The following is a 26,579-nucleotide window of genomic DNA, read 5'->3' on the forward strand; positions in this document are numbered from 1 at the left end:
GTCACGACTTTGGCCACGCGCGTGTCCACGCGTCTGTGTCCTTGCGTGTACTGTGTCTGTCTTTGTGTGACCACGTATCTATGTGCGTGTAGATACGTGTCTCTCGGTGCTCGCGAACAGCACTTGCCCCAACAGTCTGTCCATGCGATACGGGGGATCTTTGTCTCATGCGTGTGTGTGCGTGTCCTATCTTCTCCCATCTATACTTGGCCCCACAACTTCTACCTAAATCCTCTTTATCACCACTCCTCTATCCCTTTTCACTGTCCTCTGCCTCATATCCCCTTGTCCCCATCCTCTCCACATCCCATACTCGCCACGACATATCCTCTGCATGCCCTCTATCCATTGCACCCGACCCCTTGTCTCCACTCCGCTAAGCCATTGTCGCCAGTCCTCTCTCTCCTCTCTCCCCTATCCCATATTCTTAATCCCCTGCCCCCATCCCTTCTGCCCTTTCTTTTATTCCAAATCCTCTAGCCGCCCATCCCCCTCTCTTATAACCCTGTCTCCCATTCCTCTCTCTCTCTCTCCCCCTGTTCCCCTATCCCCTATCTCCCATCCCCTACCCCTATCCTCTACCCGCTGTCACCCCCTACCCCTCTCCCCTATCTCCTCTACCTCATTTTTCAACCTCCTTCCCCCTGTATCCGCTGTGCCCTATCCCCCATCCCGTCTCCTCTATCCTCTACCCATCTCCCCCACCCCGCTCCGCTCTCCCCGGACCCCCGCGTGTGAACGCGGCGCCCGGGGAGCGCGGCGGTGCCGGCATTGACGTCACGGCCGCAGGGGTCGCGGCGCGGGGAGGGGATGGGGACGGGGAGCGGCGGGGAGCGCGAGGGGAGACAGAGCGGAGAGGCGAGAGAGGAAATAGCAGAGAGAGGGGAGGGCGCGCGCGCGCGCGGGAAGAGAGAGGGAAGATCGCGGCGGCGAGCGGACGGACGGGGACGGCAGGAGGACGCGCCTCGGCTCAGGGACGGGAGTCGCTCGGCACGGGGCCCCGGGCTCCCGGGGTCGCCGCCTCGTCCCCGCTCGCCGGGGGCCCAGGGAAGAGCGGGGTGCGTGCCGGGATCTGCGCGAGAGGAGGAGGAGTGCGGGGGGAGAGCGCATCGCTGACTGACGCCACGGATCCGTGCAGACATCACCAACCCCAGCATCACTGACACCACTACCATCACCACCACCATCATTACTGACACCACCCCATCATCCCTATCATCACTGACACTACCACCACCATCATCACGGACACCACCGTCATCACCACTCTACTAACACCACTATCATCACCATCACCACCGACCGCCCCCATGGGCTGCGCCCCCAGCATCCACGTGTCGCAGAGCGGCGTCATCTACTGCCGCGATTCGGACGATTCCACGTCCCCGCGCCAGACGGCCAGCGTGTCGGGCGGGGTGCCCGCGGGCTCCGGGGGGGGCCCCCACGGCCTGCTCCTCAAGACCGACGCGGCGCTCTCCCTGGCCGTGCAGGCGGAGGGCGCTGGCACGGTGCTGGCCTGCCGCTCCCGGGCGCTTGCCTCGACGCGCCGGCCCCGCAGGGAGCCCTGCGCCCTGAACCACAGCACCGAGGCCGAGACTCAGACCAGCCGCTCCAGCATCAAGGTGACGGGGGTCGGGGGGCTGGGAGAAGGGGGGGGAGGGAGATCCGGCATCCCGGCCGGCATCAAGAGTCGCCATCTCTGTGTTTGGGTCATGTCCTACACGCGTGTGTCACTCTGTGTGTGTCATTGTCTGCACGTGTGTCTGTGTTGTGTCGCGTTGTGTGGTGACCGCGTGACACGCGTGTGTGTATGTGTGTGTCTTCACGTCGATCCACTGTTGGCCGAGGGCCCGTCCCCACGTGGCTGGGACGACACTGGTCAGTCAGTGCGGGGTTGTCCAAGCCGGGAGCATAAATGGTGGGAGCATAGAAGCACAGGACAATAACGAAGTGTTGCTGCACTGCCCTCTGGTGACCTCCACGTGAACACAGCCTCGCCAGTGGAAACGTGGTGGTCGTCCACCCAATCACTTGCCAGGCTAAACCCCTGCTTATCTGCCGAGACTTGATCGCAGGCACGCACGGGTCTTTATGGTGTGGTCCACACGTGTGTGCGTGTGTGTGTGTCGCGGCCCAGTGTGTCCATGCCGTGACTGCGCTCGTGCTGCTGATGCTGCGTGACCTTCCCTGTCGACTTCTTGCCGTGACGTTGCGCCTGTCTGGGCGTGCTTGGGGCTGCGGCCGTGACCTGGGCACGCATGTCTGTGTGACCTCACGCGTGTCGATGACCTACACGCTGTGCCCATGCAGTGCTGTGAGAGATGGGGATGGTGATGATGGGAGGAGGAGAATGTGGTTGTCCGTACGGACTCAGCACGGGGAAGGAGACGATGGCGATGTCTCATCATCACCATCATCTGTTCTTGTGATTGCTGTTGTCGTTGCTGTTGTTATGGTTGCTCTATCATCGCTGTCTCTGCTCTTGCAACAACACCCGCTTACCATCACCTCAGCTCGATGTATATTCACACTCTCTTCTCGTTATGCATTTAACATGACCACTCTTCCGTAGTGACATCGTTTGCTCCACGCTTACTTATATTAACAACGCACGGTAGTCATACAATATTGTACTGTTGATGTTTACTCGGCCTTCATCCAGCAATTAATAGATGATGGCTACACGATGGTGATGACGACGATGGCACTGGACTTCAGTGAATCTGGAGGCACAGCCCGCACGCATCCAGTGCACGCCTGGATTGTATGCACACTGCCGCCACTGTTGCTCGCGGCCACCGTGACTTGGCGCCCAGGGCCGAGGGCCTGTGTCGGCTCCCTCCCGAGAGTCCGCGGCGACTCTCGGTGCCACGCGCACAGTCGCCGCAGGTCACTCTCCTCCTCCTTGCCCACTGCACCACCCTGCCCGGCACAGGCTCGCTCCACTCCTGCCTCTACAACACCGGCGCAATAGCCACCAACCGTATCGTCGGAACATCATGCACAGGCCGATGCTGCACCACATCTCCTTCACGAACGGATAATTAAAGACAGCCACAGTGGTGCGAGTGTGGCCATGTAACCCAAACTGTTAACCATACAGTGAATCCATTGAGACACGTGGAGATACATAAAGACTCACAGAGATACATAAATACAACCCACAGTGGTGCGATTGTGTCCATGCAACCCAAACTGTTGACCCAAATAGTAAACCACTGTAGACTGCGCTCCTTCAACGCAAGAGGAGGAATAGCAAAACTACACGAATTGCGTCATGATGCCCTCTCGTCGTAGCTAGCAGACTTCGAAATTGGCATTCAGCTCATGCACCGTATTTCCATGTGCAAGAACAGAAGTACTGCTGCCGAGGCCCCATGCCCCCTGCATCTCATACTGAGCACGCGAAAGAAGTTCAACAGCCTGGCCGTGTCGCCTTATCCCACATTATTCTACCTCCTCACTGCAGATCACAAGAACACACCCACCCACTCACTAACCCACTCACCCACCCATTCACTCCCCCACGCACTCACCACACCGCAGGTCACCTCACTTCTCTCTCTCTCTGCTTCTGCCCTCGCACGGCTTCACTGAGGAGTTCCCTCTTCTCCCATCGTCTCTTTCCCCCAAGCTCTTTCAACAAACACTGTGCTCAATCCAAGAGACGCGTTACACTTATCTACTGTATTACAACTGCGAGAGTGCTGTTTGTTGCTGGCTATTTGACGTTTTGGGCCTTTGGCCTTGTGCCCAGCAACTATGTTGAGAAAAAAACTGGAAATATCCCTCGGTCTTCTGTCTCGATCAGAGTAAAGCGAGGGAGAGAAACTTCCGGATGATTTCTCCCACCGGGAGCCTTGAACGGACCTTGATTTCACTCCTGGTTTTTCAGCATGTTCTCCGTCAGGGCCCTGGACCTGGACAGCGTGTGCCCTGATCCCTCCCCATGGGCCCTGATCCCTCCCCATGGGCCCTGATCCCTCCCCATGAGCCCTGATCCCTCCCCATGGGCCCTGATCCCTCCCCATGGGCCCCGATGCCCTCTCACTGGGTCGTGGGGCAGTAGCAGCACGAGCAGCATCAGCTGTGTAAATGACCGAGTGTCGTCGGCGCTTCAAGGGGATCGATGGCCGTGGCCCCACTCCACAGCAGGTTCGAGGGCGGCCCTGTGGTGTGTGTGTGTGTGTTTGGGGGTGTGTGTGTTTGGGGGTGTGGGTGTGTGTGTGTGTTTGGGGGTGAGGGTGTGTGGGTGTGTGTGTGTGGGTGTGTGTGGGGGTGAGGGTGTTTGGGTGTGTGGGTGTGTGTGTGTTTGGGGGTGAGGGTGTTTGGGGGGGTGTGTGTGTGTTTGGGGGTGTGTGTGTGTTTGGGGGTGTGGGTGTGTGTGTGTTTGGGGGTGACGGTGTTTGGGGGTGAGGGTGTGTGGGGGTGTGGGTGTGTGTGTGTGTTTGGGGGTGAGGGTGTTTGGGTGTTTGGGTGTGTGGGTGTGTGTGTGTGTGTTTGGGGGTGACGGTGTTTGGGGGTGAGGGTGTGTGGGGGTGTGGGTGTGTGTGTGTGTTTGGGGGTGTGTGTGTGTGTGTCTGGGGGTGAGGGTGTTTGGGGGTGTGTGTGTGTGTGTGTGTTTGGGGGTGTGTGTGTTTGGGGGTGTGGGTGTGTGTGTGTTTGGGGGTGAGGGTGTTTGGGTGTGTGTGTGTGTGTTTGGGGGTGTGTGTGTTTGGGTGTGTGTGTGTGTTTGGGGGTGTGTGTGTTTGGGGGTGTGGGTGTATGTGTGTGTTTGGGGGTGTGTGTGTTTGGGGGTGTATGGGTGAAGTCGGGGCCACGTCCCGGGGTCCAGGGAGGACACGGCAGGACACGCGGGAGGGGACTCTCGCTCTGTGTGGCCGGCTGCATAAAACATCCAAACGGCGTCGAGTGCGATCTCCCCGTGAATGTTCTTGAAGCATCAGAAGTTTAGGGGACAAACATCACTCAACGTTGTTATGCAACCAGCTGCTGGAGCTTTGTCTGGAGTTGCCACCTGTCCGGGTTTTCCCAGGATTAGGTCGTAATATCAACTTGGGTGGCCCGGTTCGTGGTGCAGAGCGCTAGCCACTACACCGCCACTCTCCACGACTCCGCTACCCACACAATCCAATGTACACACATGCAGATACACACTCACTCGTACGTCCACTCACAACCTCGCTATTAACTCGGATTGCCACCTCCCTCTCGGTTCCCCGGGATTCCTCCTCTCTTTGGGGTGCTGCTCTGTTCGTCTTCCAGGGACATTACGAGTCCCGCTTTCTGTGACGGGCACTGATGGGGGTGCGAGACTCACAGGTGGCGTGGCCCAGCGGTGGCGGGTCTGCCACTTGTTCCAGAGGTTCACGGTTTGATTCCAACGGCCGCCCTGGTTAATACAACGGGTATAATCACCATGGTAACACTATGCACCCGTCTGTTTAATAGCGGACGTTTAAGTTGCTCTGATGTCATTCACAAGAGTAGGCCATCGTCAGGGTCCACATTTACCAAATTAGAAAATTACTAATTATTTAATTGGGATCATACTTTCGATTTAAAGCTTTCGTGACTGCAGGGATTCATCTTCTGTGTTCTCCACAGGGAATGCATTATTTGCTCCGCTGCGGATCTCCTGCCACCGTTTTCCCATTCACATGTTTCATTGCTTCTACATACTATTAACATGCCCTCCCTTTGTTAATGCTACCCCCCCCCTCCCTTTGGTGCTGCTGATCCTGCATAATGCATGGGCATAATATGACTTTGAAACCCCCCCGCCCACCTACGCATTTCCCATGAATATGCTAAATTCCTCTTGATATGCACATTCTTTTGTTAAGGCTCTCTTCTTCTTCCACCTCCAACTCAGCTTATATATAAGCTCCGAGCTTGGCAGTGTCTCATTCTTCACCTGAAGACGGCTGCTTGCGTTGTAGCCGAAACGTCGTGAGAATTGTTTTATTATGTTTTATTTTTATTATTTTATTACTTCCCTTCTACGTGACTTTACCGAAAGAACCAAGAAGATGGGATCATACTGTATGTACTGTATACAGCAGGAAACATCGCCCCCTACTGGCAGACTCATGCCCCAGGTCACTCTTGTAAATGAAGCGATAATTCTGGTATCTTGAGTTCGTGTCGTTTTGCTGTTCCAATTATGAAGGAGATGTGCGCATCGGCCTGTTGATGTTCTGATGCAGTTGATCGTTGCACTGGTGTCTTTGAGGAGGAATGTCAAAGGCAGGCGGTGTGATATTTGGTCTCCAATGATGTGTTTATGTGCCAATCGAGACTCTAGACACTTTGGATTGGTGGATCAGACAAAATCGTGAAACTCACACCCTTGCTGTCTCCTGGCTCGCCAGGGTAAGATGGCAGTTCAGCAAGTTGATTCATTTTCATCTGTATTCCATCTGTACGGGGATCGAACGCGTCGGGCTTTCCTGGGTTTTCCAGTTTCTCGCACACCTCCGATTAGCGCGGTTAGCTATGTACGGTGCGAAAGAAGTTTAACATATATAGTCATATCGATCATTTAAAAGAGTTCGCCAAACACCCCAATAGAGACGGCAGAGCGTGGGCAATTGTTGAAGATGGGTTCTGGTCCCCTTCCCGCTTTTCTGTAGTTTCTCCTCATCTCTGAATCCTCGATTCTTCTGTCTGTGAGTGAGCGAAGGCTGCGTTGCCAATTCCATGTTGATGATGTTCTTCATGAGAAGGGAGAGAGCGAGCCGTGGCATATAGTCGACGGCGCATGCTCTGATCCCCCCGTGGGGTACGTGGGGGGGCCCTCGACGCCCGGGCCCCAGACCGCCCACGGTTGCCTCGGTTACCGCCACTGTCGCCAGGCAAGGGCCGTGATCTCCAGGGTAGCGGCACTTCGGATTTAGGTCCTGGGCGGCCACGGGGGGCGGGGGGGGCGAGGTGAGGGATGCTTGGGTTAGAGCCTGGGTCTATTGCAGCAGCAGCAGTAGTAGCAGCAGCAGTAGCAGCAGCAGCAGTAGCAGCAGTAGCAGCAGCAGTATTAGCAGCAGTAGCAGCAGTAGCAGCAGCAGTAGCAGCAGCAAGTAGTAGCAGCAGCAGCAGTAGCAGCAGTAGCAGCAGCAGCAGTAGCAGCAGCAGTATCAGCAGCAGTAGCAGCAGTAGCAGCAGTAACAGCAGCAGCAGTAGCAGCAGCAGTATCAGCAGCAGTAGTAGCAGCAGTAGCAGCAGCAGCAGTAGCAGCAGTAGCAGCAGTAAGCAGTAGCAGCAGCAGTAGCAGCAGCAGTATCAGCAGCAGTAGCAGCAGTAGCAGCAGCAGCAGTAGCAGCAGCAGTATCAGCAGCAGTAGTAGCAGCAGCAGTAGCAGCAGCAGCAGTAGCAGCAGCAGTAGTAGCAGCAGCAGTAGCAAGCAGTAGCAGCAGCAGTTAGTAGCAGCAGCAGTAGCAGCAGTAGCAGCAGCAGCAGTAGCAGCAGTAGCAGCAGCAGTAGCAGCAGTAGCAGCAGCAGCAGTAGCAGCAGTAGCAGCAGCAGCAGTAGCAGCAGTAGCAGCAGCATCAGTAGCAGCAGTAGCAGCAGCAGTAGCAGCAGTAGCAGTAGCAGCAGTAGCAGCAGTAGCAGCAGCAGTAGTAGCAGCAGCAGTAGCAGCAGTAGCAGCAGCAGCAGTAGCAGCAGCAGTAGCAGCCAGCACAGCAGTAGCAGCAGTAGCAGCAGCAGCAGTAGCAGCAGCAGTAGCAGGCAGTAGCAGGAGCAGCAGTAGCAGCAGCAGTAGTAGCAGCAGGCAGCAGCAGTAGTAGCAGCAGCAGTAGCAGCAGTAGCAGCAGCAGTAGTAGCAGCAGCAGTAGCAGCAGTAGCAGCAGCAGTAGTAGCAGCAGCAGTAGCAGCAGTAGCAGCAGCAGTAGCAGCAGTAGCAGCAGCAGCAGTAGCAGCAGCAGCTAGTAGCAGCAGTAGCAGCAGCAGTAGTAGCAGTAGCAGCAGCAGTAGTAGCAGTAGCAGCAGCAGCAGTAGCAGCAGCAGTAGCAGCAGTAGCAGCAGCAGCAGTAGCAGCAGTAGCAGCAGCAGCAGTAGCAGCAGCAGTAGCAGCAGTAGCACAGTAGTAGCAGCAGCAGTAGCAGCAGTAGCAGCAGCAGTAGTAGCAGCAGCAGTAGCAGCAGTAGCAGCGAGGTGTTCCCTCGCGGCTGAGACGAGAGCCGGTGTCTGTGTGCGCGCGGCGCGCGGCGCGTGCACGTGACCCAGCGGACGTGTTCAGGGCGCACGCTGCGCTAGTCCGCCTCCCCGTTCCGCCGTCCGAGGCGCGCACTCTCCACTCGGCGTGTTGCCAGAGTTGTGTCCCTGCCAACAGAGATCCACCCCTCGACGGTGTGCCGGGAACGGTGTACGCGCTTTGTGCTTGGCTCGAATTATCCTTGAGTCCAACTTTGCAATGAAGAGCAGCAACCCAATGGGCCCTTGGGAGAGCGCTTTGAGCCAGCGCAGGTACCTGTCATGACGTTCCTTAGTACCATGCACAGTGACCAAATGATTCAAGACATACCGCAAAGTGTACACAAAGAAGCAATGGAGAGGTGCAAGTGTGAATTAAAGTTGAGAGATAAAGGGACACTTGGATGAGGGTGCATGGCCGGTGGTCGAGACGAACAACCGTGTGGCTCCCAAAGGAGAACACGCCAGAGAGCACGTTGACTATGGAGATGGAGTGATCACATGAGCTCGTGTGCAGGAGTAAAGGGATTGATGCATCGCGAACAACGTGACATTGTAAGGCTTGGGAAGGCCTTCGTCCAGCAGTGGATGAATCATGGCTGATGAGGTTTATGATGATGCCAGCACAGCCGTGTTTTATTCATGACAGAGCATTTACCACGACGGGGCATATATTGAGTGCAGCTGCGCAGGCATGTCGTGTGTGCAGCTGCGCGGGGCATGGCGTGTGTGCAGCTGTGCAGGGCATGTCGTGTGTGCAGCTGCGCCGGGCATGTCGTGTGTGCAGCTGTGCAGGGCATGTCGTGTGTGCAGCTGCGCAGGGCATGTCGTGTGTGCAGCTGTGCAGGGCATGTCGTGTGTGCAGCTGCGCGGGCATGTCGTGTGTGCAGCTGCGCCGGGCATGTCGTGTGTGCAGCTGTGCAGGGCATGTCGTGTGTGCAGCTGCGCAGGGCATGTCGTGTGTGCAGCTGCGCGGGCATGTCGTGGGTGCAGCTGCGCAGGGCATGGCGTGTGTGCAGCTTTGCAGGGCATGCCGGGAGTGCAGCTTTGCAGGGCATGGCGTGTGTGCAGCCGTGCAGGGCATGTCTTGTGTGCAGCTGTGCAGGGCATGTCGTGTGTGCAGCTGCGCGGGGCATGTCGTGTGTGCAGCTGTGCAGGGCATGTCGTGTGTGCAGCTGCGCCGGGCATGTCGTGTGTGCAGCTGCGCCGGGCATGTCGTGTGTGCAGCTTTGCAGGGCATGCCGGGAGTGCAGCTTTGCAGGGCATGGCGTGTGTGCAGCTGTGCAGGGCATGTCGTGTGTGCAGCTGCGCGGGCATGTCGTGTGTGCAGCTGCGCAAGGCATGTCGTGAGTGCAGCTGTGCAGGGCATGGCGTGTGTGCAGCTGTGCAGGGCATGGCGTGTGTGCAGCTGTGCAGGGCATGCCGGGAGTGCAGCTTTGCAGGGCATGGCGTGTGTGCAGCTGTGCAGGGCATGTCGTGTGTGTAGCTGTGCAGGGCATGGCGTGTGTGCAGGACATGGCGTGTGTGCAGGACATGGCGTGTGTGCAGCTGTGCAGGGCATGGCGTGTGTGCAGCTGTGCAGGGCATGACGTGTGTGTGCAGCTGTGCCGTGTGTCGATGTTTACGAGGCAGCGTGGAGATGGACCTGCTAGAGGGATTGCTGGCAGCTGGGATTCGTGCGTTCATAGCGACGAGGGGGGCACGGGGGGCACAGGGGGGGGGCGCACAGGGGGGGGCACATGGGGGGGGGGCACGGGGGGCACAGGGGGGGGGGGCACAGGGGGGGGGGGCACAGGGGGGGGGGGCACAGGGGGGGGGGGCACCGATCTGCGCGCACCCCGTGTGCTCTGCAGGCCCAGTGGCCCCGTGCCAGCGCGTCAAGAAGGAAGCCTGAGAGCGACTTCCTGCTGCTGCTGCTGCTCCTGCTGCTGCTGCTCCTGCTGCTGCTGCTCGCGTGATCATCGAGGCATTGGAGCTCATCTCCTGTTGTCAGCCTGCGCAGCAAGTTGTGGAAATTCCACAATCCTATGGCGGTGGCGAGTCTATCCATAGAAAACCCGCCATTGACTTCTCCACAACGTGACACTTATTTCCCTCGCCTCCCGAGGGATGATGGGCTGAGGGTCCCCACCGTGAGCCTGCGCACCCTGTGCAGGTGTGCGGGCACGGGGGGCGCGGGCCGTGGTGTCGGATCGACTGATCTCTCTATCGGCCTCCGCTGCTGCTCGCGGCTCCACACGGGCCCCACCGCGTGGCGCCGCGCGCTGGGGGAGACGCGGGCGTTGTCGTGGCGACCGGGGGGGGGGGGGTCGGGGAGCCGCGAGAGGCGAGGAGGAGGAGTATAAGGCCGCAAGCTCCAGCGCGTGCGGGATGAGGTGGTGATGAGGTGGTGATGAGGTGGAGGTGACTGTCGAGTTACGGTGATAAATGTGAAGCTCAAGAGGTGGTGGTGGAGGTGACGAGATATGACCACACGTGCACTCCGTCGCACACCCTCTCATCCTCCTCCTCCCCCCACCCCACCCCGCCCCTCTCCTCCCCCCCACCCCTCTCCTCCCCCCCACCCCTCTCCTCCTCCTCCCCACCCCTCTCCTCCCCACCACCCCTCTCCTCCCCCCCCACCCCTCTCCTCCTCTCCCCCACCCCTCTCCTCCTCCCCCCCACCCCTCTCCTCCTCCCCCCCACCCCTCTCCTCCCCCCCACCCCACCCCTCTCCTCCTCCCCCCACCCCTCTCCTCCTCCCCCCCACCCCTCTCCTCCCCCCCACCCCTCTCCTCCTCCCCCCCACCCCTCTCCTCCTCCCCCCCACCCCTCTCCTCCTCCCCCCCACCCCTCTCCTCCTCCCCCCCACCCCTCTCCTCCCCCCCACCCCACCCCTCTCCTCCTCCCCACCCCTCTCCTCCCCCCGCACCCCTCTCCTCCTCTCCCCCACCCCTCTCCTCCCCCCGACCCCTCTCCTCCCCCCCCCACCCCTCTCCTCCTCCCCACCCCTCTCCTCCCCCCCCACCCCTCTCCTCCTCCCCCCCACCCCTCTCATCCCCCCCACCCCACTCCTCTCCTCCCCCCACCCCTCTCCTCCCCCCCACCCCACCCCTCTCCTCCTCCCCACCCCTCTCCTCATCTCGTGCCTCATGCGCGTCCCTCTGAGAGACTCTGCATGGAACGCGTTGTCGTGACAAGAGGGAGCCCTCGAGAAACCTGGGCATAGCAACGCCTCCCACCTCGCCCTCCCTCCCCTCTCATCCCCTCTCCCCCCACTGTGGAGACTCAGGACCCCCTATCGCTGCAGACAAACCCTGTTTGTGTCACTGTGTGTGTCACTGTGTGTGTCACTGTGTCACTGTGTGTGTCACTGTGTCACTGTGTGTGTCACTGTGTGTGTCACTGTGTCACTGTGTGTGTGTCACTGTGTGTGTGTCACTGTGTGTGTCAGTGTCACTGTGTTTGTGTCACTGTGTGTGTCACTGTGTCACTGTGTGTGTCACTGTGTGTGTGTCACTGTGTGTGTCACTGCGTGTGTCACTGTGTCACTGTGTCTGTCACTGTGTGTGTGTCACTGTGTGTGTCACTGTGTATCACTGTGTGTGTCACTGTGTGTGTCACTGTGTCACTGTGTGTGTGTCACTGTGTGTGTCACTGTGTCACTGTGTGTGTCACTGTGTGTGTCATTGTGCCACTGTGTGTGTGTCACTGTGTGTGTCACTGTGTGTGTCAGTGTCACTGTGTGTGTGTCACTGTGTGTGTCACTGTGTCACTGTGTGTGTCACTGTGTGTGTGTCACTGTGTGTGTCACTGCGTGTGTCACTGTGTCACTGTGTGTGTCACTGTGTGTGTGTCACTGTGTGTGTCACTGTGTATCACTGTGTGTGTCACTGTGTGTGTCACTGTGTCACTGTGTGTGTGTCACTGTGTGTGTCACTGTGTCACTGTGTGTGTCACTGTGTGTGTCATTGTGTCACTGTGTGTGTGTCACTGTGTGTGTCACTGTGTCACTGTGTGTGTCACTGTGTGTCACTGTGTGTGTCACTGTGTGTGTCACTGTGTCACTGTGTGTATGTCACTGTGTGTGTGTCATGTGTCACTGTGTGTCACTGTGTGTGTCACTGTGTGTGTCACTGTGTCACTGTGTGTGTCACTGTGTGTGTGTCACTGTGTGTGTCACTGCGTGTGTCACTGTGTCACTGTGTGTGTCACTGTATGTGTGTCACTGTGTGTGCCACTGTGTGTGTCACTGTGTCACTGTGTGTGTGTCACTGTGTGTGTCACTGTGTCACTGTGTGTGTCACTGCATGTGTCACTGTGTGTGTCACTGTGTGTCACTGCGTGTGTCACTGTGTGTGTCACTGTGAGTGTGTGTGTCACTGTGTGTGGGTCACTGTGTGGGTCACTGTGTGTGTGTCACTGTGTGTGTCACTGTGTGTGTCACTGTGTGTGTGTGTGTCACTGTGTGTCACTGTGTGTGTCACTGTGTGGGGCCCCGAGTCAGCGCCGCACTTTCTACATCCTGGGGGGGGGGGTGGGGCAGGGGCAGTCCTTTCGTACCACAACCACCATTGACTTCCCACAAGGTGGTACTTGTTGTATCGCCCCAGAAGGCGGGAGGGGGGATGATGATGGGCTGGCTCGTGGCCACACAGCCGCCTGTCACGAGATCGATGGCGCCACTCGCAGTGCCCCCTCCCCCCCGTCTCTACCACAGATTGTGCAGGGTGTCTCTGTGTGTGCAGGGTGTCTCTGTGTGTGCAGGGTGTCTCTGTGTATGCAGGGTGTTTCTGTGTGTGCAAGGTGTCTCTGTGCTGGGTGTCTCTGTGTGTGTGTGTGACTGTGTGTGTGTGACTGTGTGTGACTGTGTGTGTGACTGTGTGTGTGTGACTGTGTGTGACCGTGTGTGTGTGACTGTGTGTGTGTGACTGTGTGTGTGTGACTGTGTGTGACTGTGTGTGTGACTGTGTGTGTGTGACTGTGTGTGACTGTGTGTGTGTGACTGTGTGTGTGACTGTGTGTGTGACTGTTTGTGACTGTGTGTGTGACTGTGTGTGTGTGACTGTGTGTGTGTGTGACCGTGCGTGACTGTGTGTGTGACTATGTGTGACTGTGTGTGTGTGTGACTGTGTGTGTGTGACCGTGTGTGACTGTGTGTGTGGCTGTGTGTGTGTGTGACTGTGTGTGTGTGACAAGGATTATTCAACATCGCCTTGCTAGGCATGCTGGAGGAGAGGCTTGCGGAGCCCCAATGCGGTTTCAGGAAAGGGCGGTCCCGCACAGATGCCATATTTTCTGTCCGTCCGCTACAGCAGAGGTGTAGGGAATTCCAACAAGACCTACATCTCTGCTTTATTGACCTGGTCAAGGCCTATGATACCATCAGTAGGCCTGGGCTCTGGGTTGTTCTTCGTGCTTTCGGAGTCCCCTGACCCTCTGCTCACGATCATTAAGGACCTTCATGATGGTGAGCGTGCCCGGGTAAAACTACGTGGCCGGGAGTCAGAGCCTTTCCCTGTACACCTTGGGGTGCGACAGGGGATGTCCTCTGGCTCCCACATTATTTAACATCTATTTCGACTGCGTAGTTCGAGAAGCCTTCAATAGCTGTACCGGGGAATTTCCATTTGGTACAGATAGGAGGGCTGATCGACAGATAGGAGGGCTGATCGACGCCCGGTGTGCGATCAAGGGATGGCTCCCTATTGGTCAACCACGTTATGTATGCCGATGATTTGGTAATAGCTGCTCATTCAGAAGAGGAGTTGGAGACGCTGCTGCTGAGACTGGAGCGTGCCACTAAGAGATGGGGCCTTACCATCAGCCCCACCAAAAAACTAAGCACCTGCCTGGGTATTTTGTACCATCGGACACTCCACCCCCACAACTCCCAATCGGTGATGGGCAGTAGTGGAGAGAGTGGAGAGTTTCCATACCTGGGCAGTGTGCTTATGACCGGCTCCAGTTTAACAGCAGAGGTCTCACTCCGAATCAGTCGAGCGGCAATATCTTTTCATCGGTTGCGTAACGCTGTGTGGAAGCTACCTGGTCTGTCGCTCCGCACGAAGCTTCAGGTCTTCTCGGCCACGGTCATTCCCTCCCTTCTCTACGCTTGGCGAAACGTGGACCCCCCTAATGGAGCATCTTCGCCGGTTGGAAACATTAAGGCTGGCCTGCCTACGATCCATCCTGGGTTTAACCAGGCTGGATTGTGTGAGGAGCTCACAAATCCTTGAAAGATCTGGGCAAAGTCCCATCGGTGAGCTCCTCCGGCAGGCAAGGCTGCGTTGGCTGGGTCATGTAGCCCGCATGCCCAGCCACCGCATGCCTAAACAGCGTTTGTTCGGACCGGATCTAGGGGGCTAAACGGGCGCGGCACGGGCTAGAGAAGAGATTGAGTGATGTGGTACAGGAGGACGTGGAGCTGAGTGGACTTGCCGATGACTGCTACCAGCGGTGTCAAGATCGGCCTCAATGGAGGAGGCTCGTGAAGGACGCTACTGGGCAGTTGGAGGCAGTCGCCCTACAACAACAACGGGAGGCGGAGGAGCGACGCTCACAACAACGAGCGGAGCGCCGGGTGGCTAAAGCACAGCAAGTTGGTACAGTAGGGGGCAAAGGTGGTGCATCAGGCCAGTCATCTCGGGCATCTCGGTCAGTCGACCCGTGGCACCTGCTGGGTCTGCCCCGTGACCTCCTGCCAGCGGGCGTTCGACACTTCACTTGGCCTCAAGGTGCATTTGGCCTGGCACAAGCGTCGTGGTGACGTCACCGCCACTTAGTGGCGAATGGCGGTTGTTGTTGTGTGTGACTGTGTGTGTGGCCGTGTGTGACTGTGTGTGTGTGTGACTGTGTGTGTGTGACTGTGTGTGTGTGACTGTGTGTGTGTGTGACCTGTGTGACTTTGTGTGTGTGCAGGCTGCAGCGGAGGAGGTGCGATTCGGCCCCATGCGATTGGCTCAGGACACGATTCAGGTGCCGCCACTTTCCGCGCCTCGTTCGCATCACTACAGCCTCCTTACACTCGCCATACGACGGCTGGTTCTGGAGCGTGCGCGTGCGTGTGTAATATCGGACACCTGGGGAGCGGTAGTGCCGCGGTTAAAGCGCTGTGCTATGAACCCGGCTACCCGAGTTCGATTCCCGCTCACGACCAACACTCTGTGAAGGCTATGTGGGAAATCGTGTCTTTCCACCATCCTGGAATCTCACCCAGATCCGGAAATAAACACTTCATCCGAGACCCAAACATCAACGCACCTCCTGGTTTTGACATTCCTCCTCAATCACTGGTGGAACAATCAACCACATCAGAACATCATAAATGAAAAAAATAAGGGATTGTTGCCATGCAAGCCAAACAATGGGCCGCACAGTAAATACTCTTAGTTTTTTTGGTAAAGTCACGTAGGTAAAAAAGATGAAATAAAAATTAATAAAAAATAAAATAAGAAAAATCACGACGTTTCGGAGGCAACACAAGTCTCCGTCACCAGGTGGGACCGTCACAGCCAGATTTGCTGCATCAAGTGAGGCAAACAATTCCAAGATGCAAGTTCTTAAATACAAGTTAAGGGGGAGGAGAGGGGGGGGGGAGCTTATCAGAATGTGGTAGCCAATGAATGGAACGTATTGGAAGGGGGGGGCTAAAAGAGAGCACGAGGTGAACGTGGACATGTAGTGCACAAGCACCTGTTGGTGCACATGACAGAAGAGAACGAAAATGCCCATGTTGTTTTTACCAGTGTTGGCTGACAATAAAATACGAAAAAGGAGAGTACTGTTCAACGCTGGGGATGTTAACACTCAGTAAAGTAAAATAGTGCCTGTCAGATAAGATGGTCCAAAAATGTGTAGTTAAATCTTTTTTTGCATGGTTAATAACATCTTTCCAATGATTACTAAGTTTGTATCCATCATCACGGTTGAAATCATGTCTGTGTTTGTATATCTGAATGGCTTCGTGTACAAACCTTTGAGGGTAGCCAGAGGGTTTGCAGAGCACCTTGGTCTCGGAAAAAACAATATCATGAGAGCCCACCGCGTTGTAGCAATGATTTTTATTATTATTTTATTTTAATTAATTTTAATTTCATTTTTTTTACATACGTGACTTTACCGAAAAAACTAAGAGTATGAATCCTTGCAGTCACGAAAGCTTCAAATCTAGAATCCGCACAGTAACCCCAGTGTGGTATACTCGTACTCTTGTGGTAGTCTGCGCTCCTTCAACGGAGGAGGACAGCAAAGCGACATGAACTCTCTCTGCTGAAAGCCGCTAGTCGTGGTCAGTAAACCTCGACATTGGAATTTAACTCCTTAACCATACGCACGAAGAGCGATGTCCTTGTGTGTCTAATATCGCACACGTGGCCCAGGTGCTGTTGGTGTTCGCGCGCGAGGACGCACAGAGCCACGGGCTGTGGCGGGCGTGCGACCGCGCCGGCTACCGCTGCAACGTGGCGCGCACGCCCGAGTCGGCGCTCGAGTGCTTCCTCGACAAACACCACGAGCTCATCCTCATCGACCACCGGCAGCCAAGACACTTCGACGCCGAGGCGCTCTGCCGGTGAGCGCGATGGGGCGGGAAGGCAACGGGGTGGGACACTCCGAGTGGGGGGGGGGGGAAGGCACGGGGTGGGACACTCCGAGTGGGGGGGGGGGAAGGCACGGGGTGGGACACTCCGAGTGGGGGGGGGGGAAGGCAACGGGGTGGGACACTCCGAGTGGGGGGGGGGGGGGGGAAGGCACGGGGTGGGACACTCCGAGTGGGGGGGGGGGGAAGGCACGGGGTGGGACACTCCGAGTGGGGGGGGGGGGAAGGCACGGGGTGGGACACTCCGAGTGGGGGGGGGGGGCTACGGGGGAATTTGGAGACACGGGGACATGGAGACACAGGGAGACGTTTGGGAGAATGTGGGGATACGTGGGGGGGGGGGGGGGGCGTTAAGGGGACATGGGGTATGGGTGCCACGGGGAGGTTAAAACCAATTCAATTATCAGTTATGGTACGACTCTGAGTGGGTGGGTGAGGAGGTGGTCTAGAGGAGGGTGGGTGAGGAGGTGGTCTAGAGGAGGGTGGGTGAGGAGGTGGTCTAGAGGGGGGTGGGTGAGGAGGTGGTCTAGAGGGGGGTGGGTGAGGAGGTGGTCTAGAGGGGGGTGGGTGAGGAGGTGGTCAAGAGGGGGGTGGGTGAGGAGGTGGTCTAGAGGAGGGTGGGTGAGGAGGTGGTCTAGAGGAGGGTGGGTGAGGAGGTGGTCTAGAGGGGGGTGGGTGAGGAGGTGGTCTAGAGGGGGGTGGGTGAGGAGGTGGTCTAGAGGGGGTTGGGTGAGGAGGTGGTCAAGAGGGGGGTGGGTGAGGAGGTGGTCTAGAGGAGGGTGGGTGAGGAGGTGGTCTAGAGGAGGGTGGGTGAGGAGGTGGTCTAGAGGGGGGTGGGTGAAGAGGTGGTCTAGAGGAGGGTGGGTGAGGAGGTGGTCTAGAGGGGGGTGGGTGAGGAGGTGGTCTAGAGGGGGGTGGGTGAGGAGGTGGTCTAGAGGGGGGTGGGTGAGGAGGTGGTCTAGAGGGGGGTGGGTGAGGAGGTGGTCTAGAGGAGGGTGGGTGAGGAGGTGGTCTAGAGGGGGGTGGGTGAGGAGGTGGTCTAGAGGGGGGTGGGTGAGGAGGTGGTCTAGAGGAGGTGGGTGAGGAGGTGGTCTAGAGGGGGGTGGGTGAGGAGGTGGTCTAGAGGGGGGTGGGTGAGGAGGTGGTCTAGAGGAGGGTGGGTGAGGAGGTGGTCTAGAGGAGGGTGGGTGAGGAGGTGGTCTAGAGGGGGGTGGGTGAGGAGGTGGTCAAGAGGAGGGTGGGTGAGGAGGTGGTCTAGAGGGGGGTGGGTGAGGAGGTGGTCAAGAGGGGGGTGGGTGAGGAGGTGGTCTAGAGGAGGGTGGGTGAGGAGGTGGTCAAGAGGGGGGTGGGTGAGGAGGTGTCAATGTTAATGGTCATGTGGCTGAACTGCTTGAAATCAGGGGCTCATGGGAAGTGTGCGAAGGTGATGAGATTTTAGTTTGTCTCTCTCCCTCTCTTCCCATCTCTCTCCCCTATCCCTGTGAGTCTCCCCGTGTGTCCCCCCCGTGTCTCTCCCCATGTCTCTCCCCGTATGTTTCCCCGTGTCTCTCCCCCTGTCTCTCCCCCGTGTCTCTCCTCTAGCTGCATCCGTGCCACCAAGGCCTCAGAGAACGCGGTTATCCTGGCAGTGGAGCCGCGAACGTGGGTGTCCCTCCTCCTCCTCCCATTCTTACTCCTCTTACCCTCCTCCTCCTCCCCTTCTCCTTCTCCCCTCCCCCGCACCCCCTCATCCCCCCCTAATCCCCATCCTCGCTCCCGCACTGGACACTCACTGCGGGGATGTATGCCGGGCTATGTGGATGCCGGCCAGGCGTGGTGCTGGCCACCCACCTCCTCGTGTACCATTCCGGCCTTCATTGGTGCTTGCTAACAGCCCTTGACCCAAGAGTGGATTAAGGCTATAGGCGGGAACTTTGTCTTTGCGTGCCCAGGGCCAGGGCTGTGGGTTGTTCTTCGTACTTACGGAGTCCCAGACCCTGGGACAGTCATTAAGGACCTTCATGATGGTGGACAGGCCCGGGTAAAGCTACGTGGCTGGGTGTCAGAGCCATATTATGTTCACACTGGGATGCGACAGGGATGTCCTCTGACCCCTACACTATTTAACATATTTTTCGGCCACGTAGTTCGAGACGCTTTCAATGGCTCTACCGGAGGAATTTGCATCTGGTACAGATACAATAGGAGGCTGATCGATGCCCGGGTACAGTTGAGGGATGGCTCCCTATTGTCAAACTCAGAGAAGAAGTTGGTGGTTCTGCTGCTGAACCTGGTACGTAGGCTACTTAGAGGTGGGGCCTTACCATCTGCCCCATAAAAACAAAGCACATGCCTGGCAATTTTATGTCAGAAAACACTCCACCCCCTCAACTCCCCATGAGTGATGGGGCAGTTGTGGAGAGAGTAGAGAGGGTTCCATACCTGGGCAGTGTGCTCATGCCCAGCTTTGGTTTGGCAGCAGAAGTCTCACTCTGAATCAGGCGGGCGGCATTATCTTTTCATGAGCTACGTAACGCTGTGTCGAAGCTACTTGGCCTGTCCCTCCACACGAAGCTTCGGGTATTCTCGGCCAAAGATATGCCCTCCCTTCTCTATGCTTGCGAATGAAACATCTAAGCCGGTAATAAATATTCAGGCTGGCCTGCCTATGATCTATTCTGAGTTTAACCAGGCTGGATTGTGTGAGGAGTTCACAAATCCTTGAAAGATCTGAACACAGTTCCAACGGTGAGCTCCTCCGGCATGCAAGACTGCGTTAGCTGAGGCATGTAGCCCGCATGCCCAGCCACCGCATACCCAAGCAGCTTTTGTTTGGCAGAATAGAGGAGGCTATACGGGCACGGCACAGGCTTTAGAAGAGGTGAACTGATGTGGTACAGGGGCATATCGAGCTGAGTGGACTTGCCGATGACTGATATCAGCGATGTAGAGATTGGCCTCTATGGAGGAGGCTCGTGAAGTATGCTACTGGGCAGTTGGAGGCATTTCCCCTCCAACAACTGAAGGCAGAGGAGCGACATTCACAACAACGAGTTGAGCGCCGGGCGGATAAAAGATATCAAGTTGACACAGCAGAGGGCACAGGTGGTGCATCTGCCAGTCATCTCAGTCAGTCAACCCATAGCACCTGTGTCTGTCCCGCGTCCTCCTGTCAGTGAGCCTTCGACCATTCACGTGGCCTCGGAGTGCAGTTGGCCTTGGCAAGCGCCGTGGTGACGTCACCACCACTTTGTAGTGGGGACGTCACCACTACTTAGTAGTGGCCAATGGGGGTTGGCGTGAGGGGAGTGCGCGCTGCGTGAGGAACCCGGCGACCCAAGTTCGATTCCCGCTTATGGCCAACACCAGATTATCTGAACGGGTCCTGGGCCTCCCCTAGGCCGACTCAGCCTCAAATGAGTACCTGGTGCGATGTGTAAAGATCACTACTAGAGAGACAAATGCGACCGGGCATGTTGGTGGTCACCCACCCCCTCATTTCCCGTGCCGGTTTAATCAGGTGAATGGGTTCTAGATTTGAAGTTTGCTGTATCAAGTATGAAGGTGAATGGGTGCTCACTCGCAGTGCAGCTTGCCCCAGCAGTCGATGAGAGGCAATGGGGGAATGTGTGTGTCTCTGTGGTGTCTCTGGGTGCTCGTGTCCGCGCATGGCGTGGCCCAGGCCCCCGGACCAAGAGGAGGGCTCCGTGATGCCCCTCATATCGGCCGGGTTCACTCGGGTAGGGCCCCTCTCACCCTGCACACCCTGCACCCTGCACACTCAGCACCCTGCACCCTCAGCACCCTGCACACCCTGCACCCTGCACACCCAGCACCCTGCACACCCTTCAGAAGAGGAGTTGGAGACGCTGCTGCTGAGACTGGAGCGTGCCACTAAGAGGTGGGGCCTTACCATCGGCCCCACCAAAACTAGGCACCTGCCTGGGTATTTTGTACCATCGGACTCTCCACCCCCACAACTCCCAATCGGTGATGGGGCAGTAGTGGAGAGAGTGGAGAGTTTCCCCTACCTGGGCAGTGTGCTTATGACCGGCTCCAGTTTAACAGCAGAGGTCTCACTCCGAATCAGTCGAGCGGCAATATCTTTTCATCGGTTGCGTAACGTTGTGTGGAAGCTACCTGGTCTGTCACTGCGCACGAAGCTTCAGGTCTTCTCGGCCACAGTCATTCCCTCCCTTCTCTACGCTTGCGAAACGTGGACCCCCCTAATGGAGCATCTTCACCGGTTGGAAACATTTAGGCTGGCCTGCCTACGATCCATCCTGGGTTTAACCAGGCTGGATTGTGTGAGGAGCTCACAAATCCTTGAAAGATCTGGGCAAAGTCCCATCGGTGAGCTCCCCCGGCAGGCAAGGGTGCATTGGCTGGGTCATGTAGCCCGCATGCCCAGCCACCGCATGCCTTAACAGCTTTTGTTCGGCCGGATCGAGGGGCTAAACGGGCGCGGCACGGGTTAGAGAAGAGATGGAGTGATGTGGTACAGGAGGACGTGGAGCTGAGTGGACTTGCCGATTACTGGTACCAGCGGTGTCAAGATCGGCCTCTGTGGAGGAGGCTCGTGAAGGACGCTACTGGGCAGTTGGAGGCAGTCGCCCTCCAACAACAACGGAGAAGCCACGCTCACAACAACTAGCGGAGCGCCGGGTGGCTAAAGCACAGCAAGTTGGTACAGTAGGGGGCATAGGTGGTGCATCACCCAGTCATCTCGGTCATCTCGGTCAGTCGACCCGTGGCACCTGCTGGGTCTGCCCCGTGACCTCCTGCCAGCGGGCGTTCGACACTTCACGTGGCCTCAAGGTGCACATGGCCTGGCACAAGCGTCGTGGTGACGTCACCGCCACTTAGTGGCGAATGGCGGTTGTTGTTGTTGTCTGTGTGTCTGTGTGTGTGTCTGTGTGTGTCTGTGTGTGTATGTGTTTGTGTGTGTATGTGTCTGTGTGTGTGTCTGTGTGTGTCTGTGTGTGTGTCTGTGTGTGTCTGTGTGTGTGTCTGTGTGTGTGTCTGTGTGTGTCTGTGTGTGTCTGTGTGTGTGTCTGTGTGTGTCTGTGTGTGTGTCTGTGTGTCTGTGTGTGTGTCTGTGTGCAGCGCTTCGTGGAGACCCCCAGCGTGAGCGCGTGCTACAACGAGCTCGTGCAGCTCGAGTACGGGGAGGTGCGCGCACAGTTCAAGCTCAGGTAACCAGCCCCGCCCCCCACACCCCCACCGGCGTCGCCATGGTTACAGGGCCCCTCTCCCCTGCCACGTGGTGCATCAGGAAGGGGGGGGGGGCTTGGTGATGATTGGGCACAGCAGGTGCAGGGAGGGCGCAGTGCAGGTGATGGGGACCGCACGGAGCCTCACGAGAGAGTGCGGGGGAGCGAGAGACAGCGATGGAGAGTGTGAGAGAGAGCGAGCGAGCGAGAGTGTCAGAGAGAGCGAGAGAGAACGAGAGCGAGCGAGAGAGAGAACGTATCCCCAGGTGCCCCGACGTGACCACCCCTCGGCACCTCCCGCCGCCTCCTCCCCTCACCTTTTATAAGCTCGCTCCCGTCCCTCTCCTCACCTGTCAGTATCTCTCCTTACCTGCCCTCGCCTCGCCGACCACACACCTGCCTTTCACCTCCCACTATCTCCCCTCACCTGCCATCTTCTCCTGCTCACCTGCCTCCTCATGGCTGCTGGATTGGCCGTCTGAGCTTTGTCTGTCAGCGAAGTCGAGGCCGCCACTCGAGTGCAGCACTGCAGTGGCGACGTTGTTCAGCCAGCGACGCACGCACACAAAATACAAAGATCCCCGTGTACCCGGGGCAAGTGCTGTTAGCGAGCACCTCCGAATGCCGGCACGGCACACGAGGGGGTGGGTGGCCAACACGACGCCCGGCCGCCTTTGTCTCCCCAGTGGCGATGTTTACACACCGCACCAGGTACTAATTTGAGGCTGAGTCGACCTAGGGGAGGCCCAAGTACCCTGATCAGATACTCGTCACTGGTGGTGGCCGTGAGCGGGAATCGAACTCGTGTCGCCGGCTTCGCACCACACGCGCGCGCACGCGTGGGGAGCAAAGTGTCAAAGGTGCGCCGAGTTCCCGTCCCCCCTCCCCCCATTGATGGCACTTGAGGCCTCTCTCGACCTTTCCCAACTGCCCCCCCCCCCCCTCGTCTTGGGAGGTCCGCTGCCCCGGTCTCTGGCTGCCCTTCATCCACCTGCGCTCTCCCTTCTAATGTTCCCGGCCGTGCGCCTTTTAAAAATGTGGACCAATCAGGATGGAGCACCGTACGCCCCACCAATCCGGCGCTTTGCTGGTCAGGGGGCGCTCCCGAGCGGACAGCTGATCAGTGGAACTGAAGCCGCCAGGTTCCAAACCGCGGCGCTGTTGAGATTCGCTGCGTGCGAGCGCGGGATCGGGAGCGAGTGCGTCTTGGGCTGCCAACCACGGCGGCAGCGCGGACTCGCGGGCAGCGCTGCAGAGCCGCGCGTGGAGGCATCCGTCCCTGGTGCCGATTGTCGCGGTTTCCTCGTCTGTTTGCAGTGTTAATACCCCTCGTCCCTCGTCCTCCTCAATTTGCACGCCCCCCCTCCTCCCCCTCGCCCCCCTAGGGCGGCCTCGTCGGTGTTCACGGCGCTGGCGAACTGCCAGGACGCGGTGGAGGTGACGAGCGAGGAGCACCTCATCCAGGTGAGCGCCGCTGCTGCCGCCGCTGCCGTGTGCGTGGGTAGCGAGCGGGAGTGCAGTGACTATCGTACTGAGCTACACACCTGGTGAGACGAGTTCAACTCCCGCTCGCAGCCTCCATCGATGACGAGTATCTGAACCGCTCCTGGCCAACCCCTAGGTCGACTCGTCCTTAAACGAGGACCTGGTGCGGTGTGTAAACATCAGCACTGGGAAGACAAACGCGGCCAGGGGCGTGGGGCTGGCGACACAACCCGCTTTTGGCTGTTTCGGCCTCGGTAGGTGGCTCGCCAGCAGCGATTTTCTCGAGAGTCTGTGAAAGGACACACTGGGATCTGTGCGTGCGCGCGTGTGTGCGTGCAGTACGTGAACCCGGCGTTTGAGCGCATGATGGGCTACAGGAGCGGGGAGCTCGTGGGCCGCGAGCTCACGGAGCTGCCCAAGAGCGACAGAAACCGCGCGGATCTCCTCGACACCATCACCTCCCGCATCAAGAAGGGCAAAGCAAGGAGCGCGCACACACGCTCACAGCGACACACGTACAGCGACAACAGCCACCGGCCACCACTGCGTGGCGGTGACGTCATCACGGCGCTTGTGCCAGGCTAGGTGGTTTTTGAGGCCACGTGAAGTGTCGAAAGCTCGTGTTAGGCAGGAGGTCACGGGACAGACCCAGTTGCCATGAGTTGACTGTTTAAGATGACTGACTAGCAGTGACATCACCTGTGGTCCCTCCATTGTGAGTGTCGCTCCTCCGCCCTCCGCTGTTATTGGATGGCGCCTGTTTCCAACTACCCAGTAGCGTCCTTCACGAGCCGCCTCCACGGAGGCCGGACTTGACACTGCTAATACCGGTCATCGGCAAGTCCACTCAGCTCCGCATCCTCCTGTACCGCATGACTCTATCTCATCTGTAGCCCGTGGCGCGCCCGTTTAGCCCCCTCTATCTGACCAAACAGAAGCTACTTAGCCATGCAGTGGCTGTGCATGCGGGTTACATGACCCAGCCAACGCAGCGTGTATGTGTGCGTTGTGTGTGCGTGCGTGGCATGTACACACCTAGGAGTGGCAGGGCATCTACTACGCGAGGCGTAAGAACGGCGACACGGTCAAGCAACAAGCGAAGATCATCCCGGTCACGGGGCAGGGCGGGTAGGACGCGCGCACGCACGCACGCGCACGCATCCACACCCGTCGTGCGAACGGACTCTCGTGCGCGCGTGCAGCCCCTCTGAACTGGCCCGTGTCTCCTCCGCAGGAAGATCCGTCACTACGTGGCGATCAAGCGTCCGTGCGGGGACAAGCGCAAGCAGGTACCACTCGGGGGGGGGGTGGGGGGGGCGATCTCGAAGGGCGTGAGGGTAACGCGAGTGGGAGTGACGCGCGTGTGTACGTGAGTACGCGTGTGTACGTGAGTACGCGTGTGTACGTGAGTAAGCGTGTGTACGTGAGTACGCGTGTGTACGTGAGTACGCGTGTGTACGTGAGTACGCGTGTGTACGTGAGTACGCGTGAGTACGCGTGTGTACGTGAGTACGCGTGTGTACGTGAGTACGCGTGTGTACGTGAGTACGCGTGTGTACGTGAGTACGCGTGTGTATGCCCGTTTGTCAGTTGACTCGGCCTTAAATGAGTATCTGGTGATGTTTACACGCAGCACCACGCAGCGCCAGACACCGCTGTGTGTAAACATCTCCAGGGGCAGTTCTGGTCGTAGTGTGCCGGCCTTCGTAGGTGCCGCTCGTTTACAGCACTTTCCCCAAAAGCCCGTGTGGGCCATGCGGGGGACCTTTGTCTCTGTGCCTGTCCGTGCTTGACTGTGGATGTCGGGTGATGGCCGCAGGGGGCGAGCGACACGGGGAGAGACGAGCGACTCCCAGGGGACGCAGGTGAGAAGCGCGGCACGGGTCGGGGTACACACACACAGGTACACACACACAGGTACACACACACAGGTACACACGCACAGGTACACACACAGCTACACACACAGCTACACACACGCACAGGTACACACACACAGGTACACACACACAGGTACACACGCACAGGTACACACGCACAGGTACACACAGCTACACACACGCACAGGTACACACACACAGGTACACACACACAGGTACACACGCACAGGTACACACGCACAGGTACACACGCACAGGTACACACACACAGGTACACACACATAGGTACACACACACAGGTACACACACAGCTACACACGCACAGGTACACACGCACAGGTACACACGCACAGGTACACACACACAGGTACACACACACAAGTACACACATCCTCCCTATATCCTAAACAGACTGTTGGGGCAAGTTCTGTTCGTGAGTGCCTCTGAGGACTGGCAACGGCACACGAGGGGGTGGGTGGCCATAACCACGCCCGGCCGTCTTTGTCTCCAGTGGCGATGTTTACACTTCGCAACATATACTAATTTGAGTCTGCGTCGGCCTAGAGGAGACCCTGAACCGGTTCATATGATCATCACTGGTGTTGGCCGTGAGCAAGAATCGAACTCTGGTCGCCGGGTTCGTAGCGCAGCTCACTAGCCACTGCGCCACCACTCCCCACGCACACGTGTCCACAGGCACACAGACACGTCTACAAAGACACGTGGACACAGATCCACGCACGGGCCCCTCGCCCTCCCCCCGCGCGTGCTGCTGCTGCTGCTCGTGATGAATCTGTAAGCGCCGCTTCCTTCTAAGAAGGAAATCGGCTCTTGGAGGAGAAACGTGAACGTGAGCGCAGAGCTCCCAGGGGCCACCCCCTCCCCAACCCCGCCCGCGAAAGCCGGCATCTCTCCGGGGTCAGCACGGAGACCAGGGGGGTCACGGTCAATCCAGAGGTTATGCTCAAATTGTAACAACTCACAGGGGCTAGAGCTCACCACAGCACTAACGCACATGCGTTGTGACGACGCACGCGCCTCTCTCGCCCCGCAGAGCCCCACTCCCAGCGGCACAAGGAGCGCAGGACGGGCTCCCTGGACATCCGCTCGGTGACCTCCCGCAGCAGCGACGGTGACAGCCACGCTCGCCCTCCATCCCTTCCCTTTCCTCCACCCCCCCCCTCGCTCCCACCCTGCCAGCCTCGTCCCTGTCTGCTGGCTTTCCTGCCCTGATACCACACCCCGACCCCCCAT

The 26,579-nt window shown here is 58.1% G+C and overlaps 1 protein-coding gene across 3 annotated transcripts in view; it reads left to right on the forward strand.

Annotated features, from left to right (window-relative positions):
- Window positions 1–819: 819 nt before the first annotated feature.
- Window positions 820–26,579, forward strand: part of PDE8B (phosphodiesterase 8B) — a 41,572-nt gene continuing 15,812 nt past the window's right edge. Inside the window, exons 1-12 of one of the 3 annotated variants that reach the window (XR_013636488.1) lie at window positions 820–1,622; window positions 15,091–15,147; window positions 16,551–16,741; window positions 18,350–18,409; window positions 20,430–20,487; window positions 21,854–21,942; window positions 23,346–23,424; window positions 23,785–23,925; window positions 24,485–24,573; window positions 24,680–24,734; window positions 25,265–25,310; window positions 26,380–26,457. Coding sequence is in view for 2 of the 3 variants with exons in the window: in XM_078855015.1 (XP_078711141.1) it covers window positions 1,311–1,622; window positions 15,091–15,147; window positions 16,551–16,741; window positions 18,350–18,409; window positions 20,430–20,487; window positions 21,854–21,942; window positions 23,346–23,424; window positions 23,785–23,925; window positions 24,485–24,573; window positions 24,680–24,734; window positions 25,265–25,310; window positions 26,380–26,457 (1,255 nt within the window). In the remaining variant the exon portion in view is untranslated. Of the gene's footprint in view, window positions 1,623–10,577; window positions 10,646–15,090; window positions 15,148–16,550; window positions 16,742–18,349; window positions 18,410–20,429; window positions 20,488–21,853; window positions 21,943–23,345; window positions 23,425–23,784; window positions 23,926–24,484; window positions 24,574–24,679; window positions 24,735–25,264; window positions 25,311–26,379; window positions 26,458–26,579 lie in introns of those variants that run through there. The other 2 variants (XM_078855015.1, XM_078855016.1) reach the window with 2 other exon arrangements.

Source organism: Lampetra fluviatilis, chromosome 3 (genome assembly GCF_964198595.1).
Source record: "Lampetra fluviatilis chromosome 3, kcLamFluv1.1, whole genome shotgun sequence".
NCBI lineage: Eukaryota > Metazoa > Chordata > Hyperoartia > Petromyzontiformes > Petromyzontidae > Lampetra > Lampetra fluviatilis.